Source organism: Triturus cristatus, chromosome 4_2 (genome assembly GCF_964204655.1).
Source record: "Triturus cristatus chromosome 4_2, aTriCri1.1, whole genome shotgun sequence".
In the NCBI taxonomy this organism is placed as follows: Eukaryota; Metazoa; Chordata; class Amphibia; order Caudata; family Salamandridae; genus Triturus; species Triturus cristatus.
Window position 1 is genome coordinate 163709036 of NC_140586.1, and position 16817 is coordinate 163725852.

The 16817-nt window shown below is 47.2% G+C and overlaps 1 protein-coding gene across 2 annotated transcripts in view; it reads left to right on the forward strand.

Annotated features, from left to right (window-relative positions):
* PRIM1 (DNA primase subunit 1) overlaps positions 1–7486 on the forward strand; it is a 45168-nt gene extending 37682 nt beyond the window's left edge. For both annotated transcript variants that reach the window (XM_085600926.1, XM_085600927.1), the window contains exons 11-13: positions 5284–5405; positions 6002–6100; positions 7270–7486. In XM_085600926.1, the coding sequence (XP_085457052.1) occupies positions 5284–5405; positions 6002–6100; positions 7270–7289 (241 nt within the window). In that variant the 3' untranslated portion in view covers positions 7290–7486. The remainder of the gene's footprint in view (positions 1–5283; positions 5406–6001; positions 6101–7269) is intronic.
* Positions 7487–16817: the final 9331 nt, after the last annotated feature.

Here is a 16817-nt window from a genome sequence, read left to right on the forward strand (position 1 = left end):
CCTACCAGTGGGCAGAGCGAGCCAGAGGCAAGATGGCCGCACGGTAGTGAGGCTCTGCCGGCCGTGCTAATTAACCGTTCATTATTTGCAGATCTGCCAACTATCGAGCCCCACAAATGGCAGGGCATTGCGGCTAAACTGTCAAGGTACCGCCCAGTATGCTGTGGAGCTGGATGATGTTGCTGATATGGCTGTAACACAACGTTTGTGTTTCCACCCCTGCGACCTCGGGTACTTGCAAGATGGCGGCTGGGCCGAGCCGTGACATACCCTGAAGTGGAGGAAGACAGCGCTCTGTGCGTGAGGCGGCTATAGACAAGAGCTTTATAGTGTGAGAGGACCTCGCACGCTCCCGGACATCGCCAGGTACTAGAGTGGTCGGCTGGTAGACAACGTGAGGACGGAGGTGTCCTGGCGCCAGAATACACAGAAGAGCTGTCCCTGGGGATCGCACCAGGGAAGGTGTGTGCCCTGCGACGCCGTGAGGGAGAAGACCAAGCAGCAGACCAGCGGCAGTGCCTTGCGTAGTGCGGTGAGTGGGACGCACCTGACCCCCCCCCCCCCCCTATTCTGACGGGCCGGATTAACGCACAGCTGGGGGCGTGCCCACACCTTGAAATATGCTCGCGGGCTGCAAGCGGCACTGAGCACCTCGTTGTGGGAGTGCGGAGCATTCTTTTAAATCAGCTGGGAGCCTTGCGGGGATGGCACTCGGGCAGAGACAGAGTCCCTCTCGTAGCATGATTGAAACACTGCTGCAGCCACAGACAGCGGGCTCTTGCACTGTTGGTGTGTCACTTCGCACAGACACTTGTTTCAAATAATGCATCTGGCTGGCTCCTGCAGCTGCAGGCGAGGACTTTAGAGGGCTTCGTGCAGCAAAACGAAGGCAACCGCTGCAGCCTGTAGGAGCCGCCTGCACCCACAGCTTGTGCTCGAAAGGGCTCGTCTCTAGGCAGACACTGTGTCAGACTTTAAGAATGGCGGCCGATCACGAATATCACAACGCTTCCACTAAAGTCTCCTGCTGCTATGTAGTGTTGGTGGCTGTCCTTTTCTCTGCCTGAATGACTGCCTGCTGAGAAATCCATTGAATCTTCACTACGATCACTCGCCTGTCTCTGGGCTAAAACTTTTCGGTCCCCTCCCGATCCTGACTCCTATACGGTGGAATCCGAACCTTATCCAAACACTTATCCAGCAACGTGTTGCATGACCCGACGATGGCGTCTACTTTCTGTTGCAGTAGTATTTACTGCCCTCTCGCTGAACTAACATCACCGCGCATAAGCGTCCCTCACCATTCCGCTGCCGCTACTTAGAGAAGCCCACATAATTTTACCATTGTTGAGTGGTTCAAGCTTTTGCAATTACCTGACATCATAATGGCGCCTGCATATCTGATTCCTGGAAGCTTTGCCACCGAGCGCACAACAGCCATCCAGCAAGGCTCTACCTGCTTCCATTCTACACGAGAGCCCCACGAGTAAGAAGGTGAGCTGCACACTTAGCAGGACAGGTTCATGCTTCATCCCTTATGCCACCAAAAAGTAGCCACAAAGGTCTCCAACTACTGAGACATCCTGCCTGGACTGACCATGACGATGCCCCATGGGCGGATTCTAAAACTGTTATACCACGCAATACATCATTATCCCTAAATTTACCACCATTGTGTGTGCCCTTTACCAAAGCACTCTTTTGGGGAGGGATACCCAGGAGTCTGTGACCCCCCCCCCCTCCCGAGAGAGACCACAGTGTCAAGGCAGCCACACACAGCGGAGGTATGTGAATGGTGCCCCTTGCCAAAGCACTCCTTTTCCTGTTGTTGGAGAGGGATCCAATATTTATGCCCTGGAGTTTCAGAGACCCCTCAGAGTCCACAGCGCTAAGGGAACCACACACAGCAGAAGTATGAGAATGATACCTCTTCCACTGGGATCACAGCACACCGACGTCGGACACTGTTTCTCCTCATCACCTGGTTTTTTCCTTCACCCTCCCCGACCTCTTTCCCTCTCTTATTCCCGGTCTACCTCCCCTGCTCCTATCCTCCCTCCCCTGAATCTCTCTCCCCTTGCCTGCTTTTTTTTCCCTTACATCTATGTTTTTAACGCATGTAACTTTGCTCCAGTAACTCATGTAACTTGTAACTATGTTCTGAAACAATGTTCGTCCTCATGTAAAGCGCTCTAATACCTCCGGGTCTAGACGCAGCTATATAAAACTTTTCAAATCAAATTAAAATAAATACCTTGATCACGCGATAAAGAAATTTGACTGTCTTTTTTTACATTCAATGTTTATTAGTGGAAGATTAAAAACCTCTCTGAAAGCCATGGTGTGCAGGCGCTCCAATTTTTGGGTGATCAAACCAGGGAAGGCGAGATGGCCATAGCTAAATGTTGGAATTAGCTTTGCTTGCATTACTCACCAGGGAAGGCGAGATGGCCATAGCTAAATGTTGGAATTAGCTTTGCTTGCATTACTCGTTGGATGCCCTCTGTTGTGTGACTTTGGAGCTTATGATTTAATTTGCGTAAACCATGTGTGACCTCAGCCTCTTTAGCCTGGAGTGCTTTGGCCTGCAGTATTGGGCTACCAGTGTCTGAGAATTGTACTCCCAGATAAGTGTATTTGTTAGCAGTAGCAATCCTTAACGTGCCGAGATGCCAGCCCAATAGTGATTTTTTTGATTTATGGCCAAAAACAAGCACCTTCGTTTTTTTGCGTTTGCTAGAAGTTTGTTTTCCATATTATAAAGGTGTAGTGTCTCCAATGCCCTTTTCATGCCTATTCTAGTTTGGTCCAGTAGAACGAGGTCGTCTGCGTACTACATAATGGCCCAGTTTGAGCAGAAAGATATTGGCTTTTAGGAGTGCCTCTCCCAGATCCGCAGTGTAGTAGTTGAACAATGTAGGGGCGATCACACATCCTTGGTTTAGCCCTTGGTTCGTGTAGATCTTAGCCGTTACACATGTCTGTGTGAGCCTAGTGCGAACCCAAGTGCCAGTGTGAAGTGTCATGATGGCCGCCAGGAGTTTCCCCGGATGACCCCCTGTGCAAGTTTTGCCCACAGTATGTTGCGGTCAATGCTGTCAAAGGTGGCACTGCAGTCGACAAAACATGCATAGAGTGGAGGGTGTGTTGGCTTCTATGGCCTTGGTTGCCAGGTATGATAGCGCAATGGCATTGTCCAGCGTAGATGAATTGGCCCGAAATCCTGTCTGAAATTGCGTTATGATTTGTTTTTTTGTAATCGACCCCTCTAGCTGTTTCAGGAGCACTTTTGCTAATGCCTTCCCATCAACGTCCAACAATGCAATCAGTCTGTAGTTCTGCAGGCAGGAAAGGAGGACATTCAATTGGGCACTCGTTATCCCCCATGGCTTCATTGTACAGTGAAACTGTCAGTTTATGGCCTTGCCTGTTCCCCCACATCACACCACAACTTATCTATTTTTTTTTAAAGAGGGAGTGCACTTTTCCTTTAACTTGCAAATTTAGCCAGTTATGAACATGCAATGTCAGGACAAAAAACTGCAGAATTCCTCTTTTGTTTGTGTCTCTGATTTTAATAATCTATTCAGCTTTCACCCTGTCTGTGATTTTAATATTCCTGTGCTTATTGAAGCGTGTTTACTCTTCAGGCTGGGACTTGGTAGTTGGGAACTTGAGATAATTACCAATCCAATTGGCTGTGAAAAATCAACTCTAGAACCCGGCTGTTGAAAGAAATTTTAAAGGCACGGAGTGTGGACTAAACTACTGAACGTGAAAGTGTCTAAACTTTCCATTTGACATCTAGGTCCCCAAATAGAAATTATGTATGTGCTGGAAATGAATTGGAAAACTGTGTGTCAGATTAAACAACTGGAAACCATACACACCTAGCAATGGGTAAGGAAGACTTAGGCTTATGGGCATCAATCAGCTTATTACTAAGTGTGATGCATATGGACAAATGTCTTCCAAATGCTAATTGGGTGGGCAGAGTTTCTCCACTAATTACAGTTCTCGACCCCTGTACTAGTTGTCTCGGAAAGCCCTGTCATATGCTGGGAATACTGTTATTTCCTTTATATCCTTTAGCATACCTGGAGTTCACGCTGTATGCAAATTCCTATTGAGGGCAAGGGGGCTGTGTCATTTTATAGTCCTTTTCCCAGGTGATGGCTTAATTATGAAAAGCGGGGTGACTGCTGGCATTTGTAGGAAAGTGAAAATGCAGACATCCTAATAGTTGGTGACGTATATAAAGAAAACCTATTTTGTTCTAAGCACTCCCCACCCTAACGGACGATAACATGAAAATTAAATCCATATGTACATGGGTGCTGCAGTGAAGATGGAGGCCACACACTTTATGAATAGTTACCCAAAACCTTTGAATAGTTACCATTTCTTCGGAGTTGTTTTTGTTTGTCTTACTTTAAGTAGTAGGTTTGGGAGGATTGTGAATGTAGTTTGAGAGCTCAAGAGTGATCAAAATGCCTACAAACCGAATTCGACTTTCTGGTAATATCTTTGGTCTCTAGACTCCCACAAATTTTATTTCTTTTTTTTTTTTTTTTTTTTTTTTTTTTTTTTTTGCGTGAATCAAGTTAGATTAGGTGATGCATTCCGATCAAAACTTTAACCATTGCTCAATTTTCTAATTGCGTAGTTGTGCTTGTATTTTTGTTTATTTTTTATGTAGTGCTTGCTCCCACTGTTTTTTTAGTTTGCCGTGCTCAGATTTACATCTGTGTTGCTCGGGATGCACATATGTTAGACGAGGCACGATTGTAAGGAGCTGTTTTGTGTGCACATGTTAGAATATTCCCAGCAGCAAGCTCAAACCCACCCTGAGAACTTTCAGCTGGCATACTATGGAGGTGTGAGTATGTCTGAGGGGCACAGTGTTGCGGTTAGCCAAATGTTTGCAAGAGCGGTGATCCTCAGCAAGAGCCTTGGGATACAAGAAATACTCCTTTCTCTGTGAGAAAATGGACCTAGGGTTCATCAAACGTCGCTATTTCAAGTATGAATTGTAGTAAAGCGCGAGAGCATACCTAGCAAATGTGACGCAGAGTTTTAGGACCGGGTTCTCTGGCAGTTTTGAACTACTCAATACTTCAGTAAGTTACTTGTGCTTGTAAAAGTATCCATTGGCGCAACAAAGTGACCGGGGGCAAAATGAAGCCTTGCAGTTCCATGAGTACAGTTTATCCCCCATGGGAAACTAGGCAGGAGAGCAGCCTAACCTGCTGCATGTTTCACAGATTCTTGGTTGCCTTTTAGTCAGATCTGCCTCGAGCTGGACACTGTGCTTAAGAAGGACGAGGAAGGCGAGAAGGAGGAAGACATGGAGGTGGACGAATCTGTGAATGAGGGCGAGCCAGAGGCGAAACGACGTACGAGAGGTACCAGAAATGTCTTGTGTAATAAAGACTTAGAAGAGTAAGAAGTAGTCTGGAATATGGTTGGGCGTGCACCCATGAATGATGAGTCTGCTACAGACCAGGCAAGATTGTGTTAGGGCCAAAGTTTTAATGTTAAGCCATACAAAGTACCAGTGTGAGGCTTCCAGGCTGTCCATTGAATGCTTCACTCTTTACACCTTGTCTTATCCCTAGAAAGCTAGGTCTTGTTCTTGCAGCAGTTGTGTACAGTATAAAAACTTGAGTACGAATCGCAAAGCATTTGCTTACGTTTCTAATATTTGCATATACATGAATGAGCTATTCACCATTGAAAGATACAATGTATAGTGCAGTTATGTATACTGAAATGTATGTTGGTATTTGATTATAAATGTAAAAACTTCAAATGGAAAAATTCAAAACTTAATTCAGTTGCCGCTCAAAGCTTTTCGATCCAGTTTCTGGCCATTTCCGTGCATCCCCTTGAAACAGTATGCCCTACTTGGTCACCAGCTTTCTCCTTGATTTTGCTTAACCAGATCACACCCTCTTGCTAATCTTGCTTTGGTGGCTTTTTGATTTCCTGATTATTCCAGATTACAAGAGGACCAGTTTGGCCTCCTATGTGAAGGTCTTCGAGCACTTCCTGGATAAGCTGGACCACTCTCGCAAAGGAGAGCTCCTGAGAAAAAGCGGTGAGTATTCTCTCGGAGGGGAAGGGGCCGGGGATTTGAACGCAGGTGGGAATTGTGCACCTGAAAAGGGATTTTTTTTGTGCATTTTAGGGAAGGTGTGTTTGACAGGTAGTGATGTGGTAGGACATTTCATGGTGCCACTGTTCATACAGTCCCATGACAGCGGAAGCAAGCCTTAGACCAAAGTGCACAAAAGGTGTGGCCCGTGTTGGTAATTAGACTCCACTACATGAGAACTAAGCTAGAGAAGAACTGAATGACCATAGAAGTTGTGTGACTGAACATACGACCTGACTGAGATCCAGCCAGTACGGCTGGAGCATTACCTCAGATTGAATGAGTCACACAGCGGATAGAGTTCTTCTGTAGGGGCAGAGAGGAATCTGAGTACATAAGGTGCTGTTAAAGCTGTAGGGCCTGACTCCAAGCAACCGGTGTATGTGTTCTGCGCAAGTCTGTGCGATTATGGAACCTGTGCATGATACGAGTACAAGGCTTGCCCATATTGCTGCTGAAAACTGTGCTGCCCTCTTTCTTTCCCCACTCTCCAAGTATTTTGCTTTCGTGTATTTTGTAGCCACTCTTGAGTGCAGTGGGTCATGAATCGGAACCTCTGCAGGCAACGGTGGGCAAAGTGAGAATGCAGGGGAGCTTTGTGGGCTAGATACCTCAGTTTATGTGAGAACTAAATAATACACTTCTTCCCATGACAAAATAATAGAAATATAAGTTCTACTGCAGCCCTTGTGGTAGACCTGAGACCTGTTGTATCTTTTAAACAACGTGCCAGACTAGACGTGTCATGTACTTGACCACTTCCGTTAAAGGGGCACATGCGGAAATGTATTCACATAGTGGTTCCCAGAAATGTGCTGAACAAAATAGCCTTTGTTACAGTGCTGTTATCCTACGTGTATCGCAACATGACTTTCAGCTTGCATGTTACCGAGCAAAGCAAGAGGCACACAGACCAAAAAAGCCTACTCTGTCGCTACGAATTACAGAAGACATAGGGAGGATGATAAACTACAGCGCTTTCTGCCATATCCTAGGGCAACTACTGGTTCGGATTCTGCTGTGCAGCACTTAATGTTTTACTTGCTATGGAATCCTGTTCCTATTGCCAACTTCTCTAAATCGCCTACATCATCTTCTTTTTTGTTTTCCAGATTTGGAGAAGGACTTCTGAGTCTTAAATTGCGTTTGCTTCTCTCTCATCCATGGGACAAGTCTGCCCTGAGTCCCTTGCCCCATGGAACTGAGTTTCAGCTACAAGTGGACCTAAGAAAGAAGCCGACCTGCAGTCACTTCCAAGATGAAAGCAGTTTCTTTACTGTCATTTGCTACGTTATCAACTAGTGGATTAAATTGTTTTATATTTTTTCAGTAAGCTTCGTTTTCTTTATTCCGGAATGAGTCCTTAATATTCAGAATAAATAAGTTATTTGTCACATAATTGAATGCGACTTTTAATCAGAGCAGCACTTTCAAATACTCATTGGTCATCATTCTGAATATTTAACTTCAGGAGATGCAGAAAGCCCTTCTGTTGCTTTTTTACTTCCTGATGAAAATAATCTCTACTTTTTATGCCACGTTCCCATGGGGGATCAGGTAATAGTGCCTTCAAGCTCCCTTGAAGGCACTATTACCTGGTCTTTTATATTACCCAAGCCTTCAAGTCTATACTCGGCTGCACGTTTCTTTTTTCGTATAAATGTTCCCATGGGGAGCAGCATCAAGACTGATTTGCATATGGGTTGGTCCAAACTTGGGTGGCATGGTGAGCAAAAGAATGATGGATTTAACCCAGATCTGTGACTGGGAGGTGAATGTTTGAAAGGTTTCAGCTCTCCGTCCATCATCTTGTTGTGTTGCTTTGATATCCCTAAGGTGTGTTTAGTAATTCTATTTACCACATGAGGGGAAAATGCGCACACCCCCGATGGCTCTTCGACGCCAGTAACGTTAACATGGTTTGGGGCTGTTTTATAGTACCTAGTTGAACAACTAGGGAGTGCTACACCACTTCCCTCTTTCCCTTATATGATGTCTGCACAAGAAGGGACGCCCTTCAGCCCTTGCATTGCATACTGAAAAGAAGCGGGCTACACCCGAGGCAAGATTTGTTGTTCAAATTGAGAAACTTCTATCCAGAAGTTGTAAACAATGTCTTTCCAGGTCATTTAAAATGCACAGGGAATCGTCGCCTTGGCTGCAGCCTGGTTCCTTGCATTGAAAATACTATAGCAAGGTCAGACAGGCAAGGGTGTATTTTTGAGGCGAATAGTGAGTGTGATTCATGTCTGGAGTGAAGGACTTCAGCTTTAAATGTCAGTGTCGGTAGGACACTGTGGGCAGTGTTTGAAGCCAAAGTCCTGGGGAACTGATATTGGGTCATACGAGCGGAAGCGGATAGAGCCTTATGAAGTAAAATCGAGTCAGGTGACATGGTTGGTTAGAGGAGTTGATGGTGTGAGTGAGTTATGGATCGATGAGCGTCAACTAGGGCGTTATGGTCTTATTTTTTAATCTAGCCGACATCATATGTGCTTCAGTGCATTGTCACTTGATCGCCCAATTAGCTTTGAAATATGTTAAATGATTGCAGAAGCTGTTCTTCAAATGTAAAGAAGAATGCCACAGATCCCTCAGACTGGATTCTATTCTTACCTCAGTCTTCGGGATGTGGCACGGCTGGAAGCACCACTCGCTGAAAGTTGTAGGGCTTCTGTAAGAAAAGTCCTCCTCTGACGAGCATTTTAAAATAATCTTGGTTGCAGATGTTTATTGATTGTGCAGTTTTCACTTTAACCTCATTGAAAGGAGTGAGAAACAGGTGAGCGAAGCACCTTCTGAAGCCCTGGTAGATGTAGACGAGGTTCAGAGAGGCAAAATCTGACTTTCGTACACTCCCTACTGTATCTTGATCTTGTTTATGTTCCAGGTGCATTAACCCACTGAGCTGCCTTAACAATTACACTTCTATTTGAATTAGGATTGGATTTTCAAGCTGCTCTTTAAAGAATGTCGTGTCTCCATTTTGTTACGTTCTGGGCATTGTTACAACGCCGTAAATCTTAATCGCCAGTACAAGTCAAGAAGAAGCTTTATACAATTTGAAATGAAAATGCTTTTTGGTATTTGACTCTCATCGTTCGCTCCTTAAATCTGGGGAATTACTTGTTTAACCAGGGCACTCACTTTCTTAGTAACACATTATGATATGTTTAAACAAGTACCTCCAGGCAATCTAAACATAAATTCGGTTTTTGTCGATTTGGCTGTATCTGAGCCAAACGCAACAATTTGAACTGACTTCAATTGGGGAAAATAGCCTTCCAAGTTTCTCCCACACCTTTTGGAGAGATTACAGTTTTACGTTTCACATTACTCCACGCACGAGTTAGAGGCCCAAGTGAAACATCTTGTAACCATACTTTTAAATTTGGATGTTGACTTAGGGTGACCACGTTTTAGGGCGATTGAGTTTTATAACCGCAAAAACTGCAACATTCCACAATCCTATATTTAGAACTTTAACTTTCCATCGACTATAGGACTGAAAGTGACTTAATTGTGAGCACTTGCTGAGATAGAAAACACAGGAAAATGAGACACTAATAGGAATTGAACCCAACTATTGCATGCAGTATCACCTCTGTTATATAAGTAGCTTTCTGTTAAGGGCTACTAATTCTGCGCTGGGACAAATGAAAACTTGTCTCCCGCTTTGTTCAGTCGACACTGTGTAAACCAGGGTATGTTGTAAACTTACCAGAAAAGATGATAGAAAACCTGGACTGTCGCAGCAAACCCGGGACACCTGGTCACCTTAGGTCTTGTTATCCAGTTAGAACTTAGATTCTTATTTTGAGAATCGAGCCGATGTTCTCAAACTAGGTGCAGGTGTGGGATCAGGTGTGTCGGGGTGGGGGGGGGGATGGGGGGCAGCGTCCAATTATCTTTGCGGGAACTTGTCGAGTAGGCAGGACCTCATCACAGCTCTTTTTAGAATTATTGAGATTGTTTTGCATATGTTTGGGTCTACCTTAAGGAGGCTGAAATGCAGAACAAAAGTGAAGGAGTGTGGCTCGGGAATTTATAAAGCAAGACAACAAACCTTTGATCTCTATAGGACAGATGTAAAAAGCAGCCATAGCCAATGGGTGCCCAGCGTAGATCTTAAGGGGGCAGCCTTTGTCACAGAAAGATATCCACACAAGACAAATGTACTTATTATGAATCCATATGGAAATTATTAACAATGTTGTTACACTGAAACTTTAGCTTAGAGGAGTCCCTTCTGGTCCTATGTTGTACTTTCCTGTTCGACTTGATTGCTTGCTTGTGCCAGCATGAGAATAGGGAGGGCGGACGTCTTGTGTACTCGCACTGGTGAAAAGGGTACCAGTTGTGACTGAAATGCTTCATTGTTGGGTACCCTGTTGAATATGCTACTTACCAGTATGCATCTGTTCTTGGCATGTAGGGCTGCTGACATTCATATCTGTGCATAGATCGCCGCCTAGTGTTGGGTCCAGATGATTGCACATTGTTGTCCTGGAAGAGTCTTCGAAGTATCCTGAGATGGGTGACTCCTCCCCTGGACCACAGTGCGCATGGGCATCCTCTCCATCCCCAGATTGTTTTTCGCCATTTTGGCAGTGATGGAGTAGATACAGGAAGTGATGACCATGCTATACAGTAATTCTGAGAGCTGCAGCTGCGACAGGCGCAGGGGAGGAGGGTGGGCGATATGAATGTCAGCAGCCCTACATGCCAAGAACAGATGCATACTGGTAAGTAGCATATTCAGTTCGAGGCATGTGGGCTGCTGAATTCATATCTGTGCATAGAATACACAGCAGTACCTCCTATTAGCGGCGGCTACCCGTGCCAGCTGCAGCAGTCTGAAAAAGAGTTTTGAGAACAGCCTGTCCTACAGCTGCCTGCTGTTTTGAGTGTACATCTACACAGTAGTGTTTGGTAAATGTATGTATAGTGGACCATGTGGCTGCTCTACATATTTCTTGTAAAGGAATGTTTCCCAGGAAAGCCATGGACGCCCCTAACTTCCGTGTTGAGTGGGCTCGTGGTGGAATTGTTAATGTGCGTTTAGCTTTTTGATAACAAATTTGGATACATTTAACGATCCATCTGGCTATACCTGTTTTGGAAATGGCGTTGCCTTTGTGTTGTGGAGAGAAGGCAACGAAGAGTTGTTTAGTCTTCCTAAAGGCTTTAGTCCGGTCAATATAGTACATGAGGGCCCTTTTTACATCTAGTGTGTGGAGCATCCTTTCAGCGACATTTTGTGGGTTCTGAAAGAAAACGGGCAGTTCAATGGTTTGGTTCATGTGGAACTGCGCTATTACTTTAGGCATGAATTTGGGGTTGGTACGTAGTACGACCCGGTTTGCGTGAACTTGTATAAATGGCTCCTGAATGGTTAGTGCCTGGAGTTCACTAACTCTTCTTAAGGAAGTGATGGCAACCAGGAAAGCCGCTTTCCAGGTGAGGAATTGAATCTCACAAGAATGGAGAGGTTCAAAGGGTGGACCCATTAGTCTGGTGAGGACCAAGTTGAGGTTCCATACCGGTGCTGGGGGGTGCCTTGGAGGAATCACCCGTTTAAGTCCTTCCAAGAAGGCTTTAATGGCAGGCACTCTAAATAGAGAGGTGCTGCCTGTTTTGGAGATAGGCTGCTATTGCTGTTAAATGTACACGTATTGAGGTGTATGCCAGATTGCATCGGTATAGGTGTAATAGATAGCAGATTATGTTCTGAATAGATGTGTCTAGCGGGTTAATGCGATTGTTGTTGCAATAAATGACAAACCTCTTCCATTTGGCTGCATAGCAAGCTCTGGTAGTGGGTCTCCTAGCTTCCTTGATGATCTCCATACAGTCAGGTGGCAGGTTTAGGTAGCCAAACTCTAGGACTTCAGGAGCCAGATTGCCAGGTTCAGCTGTTGCGGATCTGGGTGCTGAATTTCTCCATGATTCTGCGTCAAAAGCGCGGGTTTGATCCGCAGCCTTTGATGTGGCACCACGGAAAGTTCCAGAAAGGTGGTGTACCATGGCTGGCGAGCCCATGTTGGAGCAACCAGGATGAGTGTCAGTGAGTGCTGTCGCAGTTTGCGTGCCACCAGCGGTATCAGTGGCGCTGGGGGAAAAGCGTACGCAAATCTGCCGGACCAGTTCATCCATATCGCATTGCCCTGCGACTGTGGATGTGGGAACCTGGCGGCAAAGCTTTGGCATTTTGCGTTTTTCCTTGTGGCGAATAGGTCTATCTCTGGATGACCCCACTGCTGGAAGTACGGTTGGAGTACTGATGGGTGTAACTCCCACTCGTGCATTTGGTGGCTGTGTCTGCTGAGCAGATCCGCCATCTGGTTGTTCTTGCCTGGGAGGTGTTCCGCCATGAGGAATATGTTCCTCTGAATGGCCCACTTCCACATGCTCTGAGCCAGATGAGACCACTGTGGAGAGTGTGTTCCTCCTTGTTTCTGTATGTAGTACATGGCAGTCATGTTGTCCGTCCGGATCAACACGACCTTGTCGCACAGGTGTACTTTGAATGCTTTCATCGCCAGGAAGATTGCCATCAGTTCCAGAAGGTTGATGTGGATCTTCTTTTGTTGTGTAGTCCATAGTCCCTGCACTGTGTAATTGAGTACATGAGCTCCCCATCCCTGGAGAGACGCGTCCGCTGTCAGTATTATTTGTGGAACAGGCTCTTGGAACGGTCGGCCCTTGCTAAGGTTTTGTGGATTCCACCAATGCAGAGAGTTGTATGCCCGACCGCTCACCAACACTAGGTCTTTCAATTGTCCTTGAGCCTGATTCCACTGACGTGCTAAGCACTCCTGAAGCGGGCGCATATGTAGTCTCGCGTGTGGGACTATGAAGATGCAGGAGGCCATTATGCTTATCAACTGCATGAACACTCGCGCCAGAAGGGAGTGTTGAGGTTTGAATTTTGAGATCAGCAATTGCATGCTGTTGATTCTCACTAAAGTTGGCTGAGCTGTGGCAGCCAGAGTGTTGATTGTCGCGCCTAAGTACTGTTGTACGTGCGCAGGTTGGAGACTTGATTTTGGGTAATTTAGTGAGAATCCCAGATCGTGAAGTAGGTGAATGGTGTGGGACATGTGGGTGGCACATTGTTGTGCTGACTTGGCCTGAACTAGCCAGTCGTCCAAATAAGGGAAGACGTGAATATTTTGTCTTCGCAGATGCGCGGCCACTATTGCCAGGCACTTTGTAAAGACCCTGGGTGCTGTTGTTACTCCGAAGGGGAGAACTTTGAACTGATAGTGATTCCCTTGAATAGTGAATCTGAGGTATTTCCTGTGTGAAGGGTGTATTGGTATGTGGAAGTATGCATCCTTCAGGTCTAGCGTAGCTAGGAAATCCCCTTGACTGAGTAGTGGGAGAACTTGTTGGAGGGTGAGCATATGGAAATGCTCCGATAGTATATATAGATTTAGGGGTCGCAGGTCTAGGATAGGTCTGAGCGAGCCGTCCTTTTTTGGGATTAAGAAGTACAGAGAGTACACCCCTGTGCCCTGCTGGGCGATGGGCACTACTTCTATGGCCCCTTTTGCGAGCATAGCAAGCACTTCTTGCTGGAGTAAATCTAAGTGTTCGGCTGACATAGGACGGTGCTTTGGTGGTATGTTGGGTGGAGTGGAAGTTAGTTCCAGACAGTACCCATGTTGAATGATGTCCCTGACCCACCTGTCCGTGGTGATGTTCTTCCATGCGGACAGGAACAGCTGGAGTCGTCCCCCGACAGGTGTTAGGTGGTCGGGGGGTAGGGAGAGGGCGTCACTGTTTGTTCTTTGGGGAGGACCTGGTGTTGCCATATCCACGTCCCCTGCCCTTGGTGCTGGATCCACGATATCCACCCCTGTTGTTTTTGTCGTAGGTGGTTTGTGTGCCACCTTTAGCATACTGTTGTTGTGACCCCTGACCCCTTGACGTTCCCCTATTTCCAGTGCGACGAAAGGAGCCACTACGGAATTGTTGGGTTTGTAGCGCCCCCATAGATTTGGCAGTATCTGTGTCTTTTTTATTTTCTCTAGGGTAGTGTCAACGTCTGGGCCAAATAAAAATTCCGTGTTAACAGGTAAGTTGAGGGTATTGTTTTGGATCTCGGGTTTGAAGCCTGAGATGCGTAACCAGGCATGGCGTCGCAGCATGACACTTGTGTTTATTGCCCTGGCCGCTGTGTCAGCTGCGTCTAGGGCGCATTTTATGGACGCATTAGTGAGGAGTTGTCCTTCTCTAATAAGGAGTTCGGCTGACTCTTTATACTCCTCTGGTAGATGTTGGAGCAGTGACTCTAGCGTGTCATAATGTGACCTGTCATAACGTGCCAGGAGTGCCTGTGTATTGGCAATGCGCAGGATATTGGCTGCTTGCGCTGCAACACGTTTGCCCGATGTTTCAAGGACCTTTGACTCTTTGTCTGGGGGAGGAGCATCACCAGTTGTCTGTGAGTGGGCTCTTTTGCGAGCGTTGGCAACCACCATAGAGTCTAATGGCAACTGACCCCTAATGTATTTAGGGTCACCAGGTGCAGGCTTATATTTCTTTTCAATCCTGGGGTTTAACACCCGGGCCCTGGTGGTGTCCTTGAAAATGTCTTTGGCAGGCTTGAGAACCCCTTTAAGCATGGGCAGAGTCTTGACAGTCCTTTCTGAAGATGCGAAAGTGTCAAGCAGGAAGTCCTCCTCAATGGTGTCAGAATGTAGCTCCACCCCATGATGAGCAGCAGCCCGTTCGATAAGGGCATTAAATGTGGCCGTGTCCTCTGTAGGAGTCGTTTTAATATTATAGAGTTGCGCATCCTGAGCATGTGGCATGACACTTTGGTCTGTGGGGTCATCCCATGCCTGATCAGGATCTTGTGTTTCATCGGGATCTGCGTCCCCGGGGTAGATGGTATCGTCCCCACCATATTCCTGCATCGGGTCCGATTCAGAAGGGGTAGGAGAAAAGGACTGCGGATCTAGTTGGAGGGGATGGAAGTGTTCTTGTAGAACTGGTTCCTGCTCCGCCGGTAGCTTGCGTTTAAGAGGGATTTTGTATGGCACCTCTTCCCTGACTGGTGTGATTTTGCGCTTGTGTAGCATTAGCCTGCCAGTGTCGGCATCGAAAATTGTGGCCCTGAAGAGTCTTGTTCTGTTAGGCCAGAGGTGGTGGACTGTGTGTGGAGGACACGTGTCCGAATTTGAAAGAGTTTCGGTGCCGATGTAGGTGGCAGCCCAAAGGTAATGTTGGTGGGCTCCGAGTGCACTCTACAGGGTGAGGCAGTGTCGGGACCCGAGGTAGAGTGGAGGGCTACCCGGTCCCGGATGCGTTGTAGAGATGCAGAGACCTGCTGCACAGCAAACTGAGATGGTGGTTTGGTGGGCATCTTGGTAGGAGGCATGGAGGCCGACCCCGACTTTTTTGTTGGAAGGGGGTCACTGGTCTGAAGGGAGGCATCGATAGTCGAGGACTTCTTCGGCATCGGTGCTTTAGGCGTCGACGTAGCCGAGGCGGCCATTTTGACTGCGGAGGTTACAGGCTTCGGTGTCGGCGCCAAAGGTGCCGGTGCCTTGTGGTGCCCGAGGGCGCGCTTCTTTTGTGCATCGACCGCGTCTGCTGTGGTGAGCTCGGCGCCGAAGTCTCTCTGTACGCGTTCGGAGCCGACGACTTTTTTCTGCGTCGGCGCCGGGGCAGTGGACTGTTTCGACGCCTTTGATCCGACCACCACCAGTTTCGCTTTCGGTTTTGAAGGGACTGGAGCGATGGATGTGTTTGGGTTTAACAACCCGGTCGTCTTTGGTAATAGTGGCTCTTGCATAGTGTTCGATGCCGGGCCGGAAGGCGGGGCCGAGGAACCATGGATTAGGTCTTGGGTAAGGCCCGAAGGCGATCCCTCGACCGGAGCCTGACGACGATGTACAATTTCGGCCTCCGTTTCGAGGGATTGGCCTAGCTCCTCGGGGGAGCTGTCTTCTTCAGCCCCGTAGGCTTTGTCGAAGTCCCCTACCTCGTCGACGGCTTCTTCACGTTGAAAGAGCTCTTCGTCATCGTCGTCCGATCGGGAACCATGCTCTGAAGCGGGGCTAGATACTATTTCTTCCACGCTCTCGGCGTCCTCGTCCTCGGTGCTGAATATGTTGGTGGGTGCGGGCGCTGCCTGCTGCGCCTCGAGCCTCGCTGCCCGTCGGTTCCGTAGAGTTTTCTTGGATCGGAACCGCGCGCAGGCCATGCATTTCGATTCGTCGTGATCCGGCGAGAGACATTTGTTACAGACTGGGTGGACGTCGATGTGAGGGTACTTGGCGTGGCACAACGGACACCTCTTGAACGGAGTTCTCGATTCCATCGTCGATCGAGCGTCGAAGTTTGGAACAATTCGGTCCGAAAGTCGGAAGAGGGTGTGGAGCACTAGAACTAGTAGTCGACACCGAACGGTAACTGTACCGACGAAAACTATAGGACTTTTTGGCCTAAAACTAAGTATTCCGAAGTTGAGCTAAGATAGTTGCATCCGAAACCAATGGCGGAAAAAAACAATCTGGGGATGGAGAGGATGCCCATGCGCACTGTGGTCCAGGGGAGGAGTCACCCATCTCAGGATACTTCGAAGACTCTTCCAGGACAACAATGTGCAATCATCCGGACCCAACACTAGGCGGCGATCTATGCA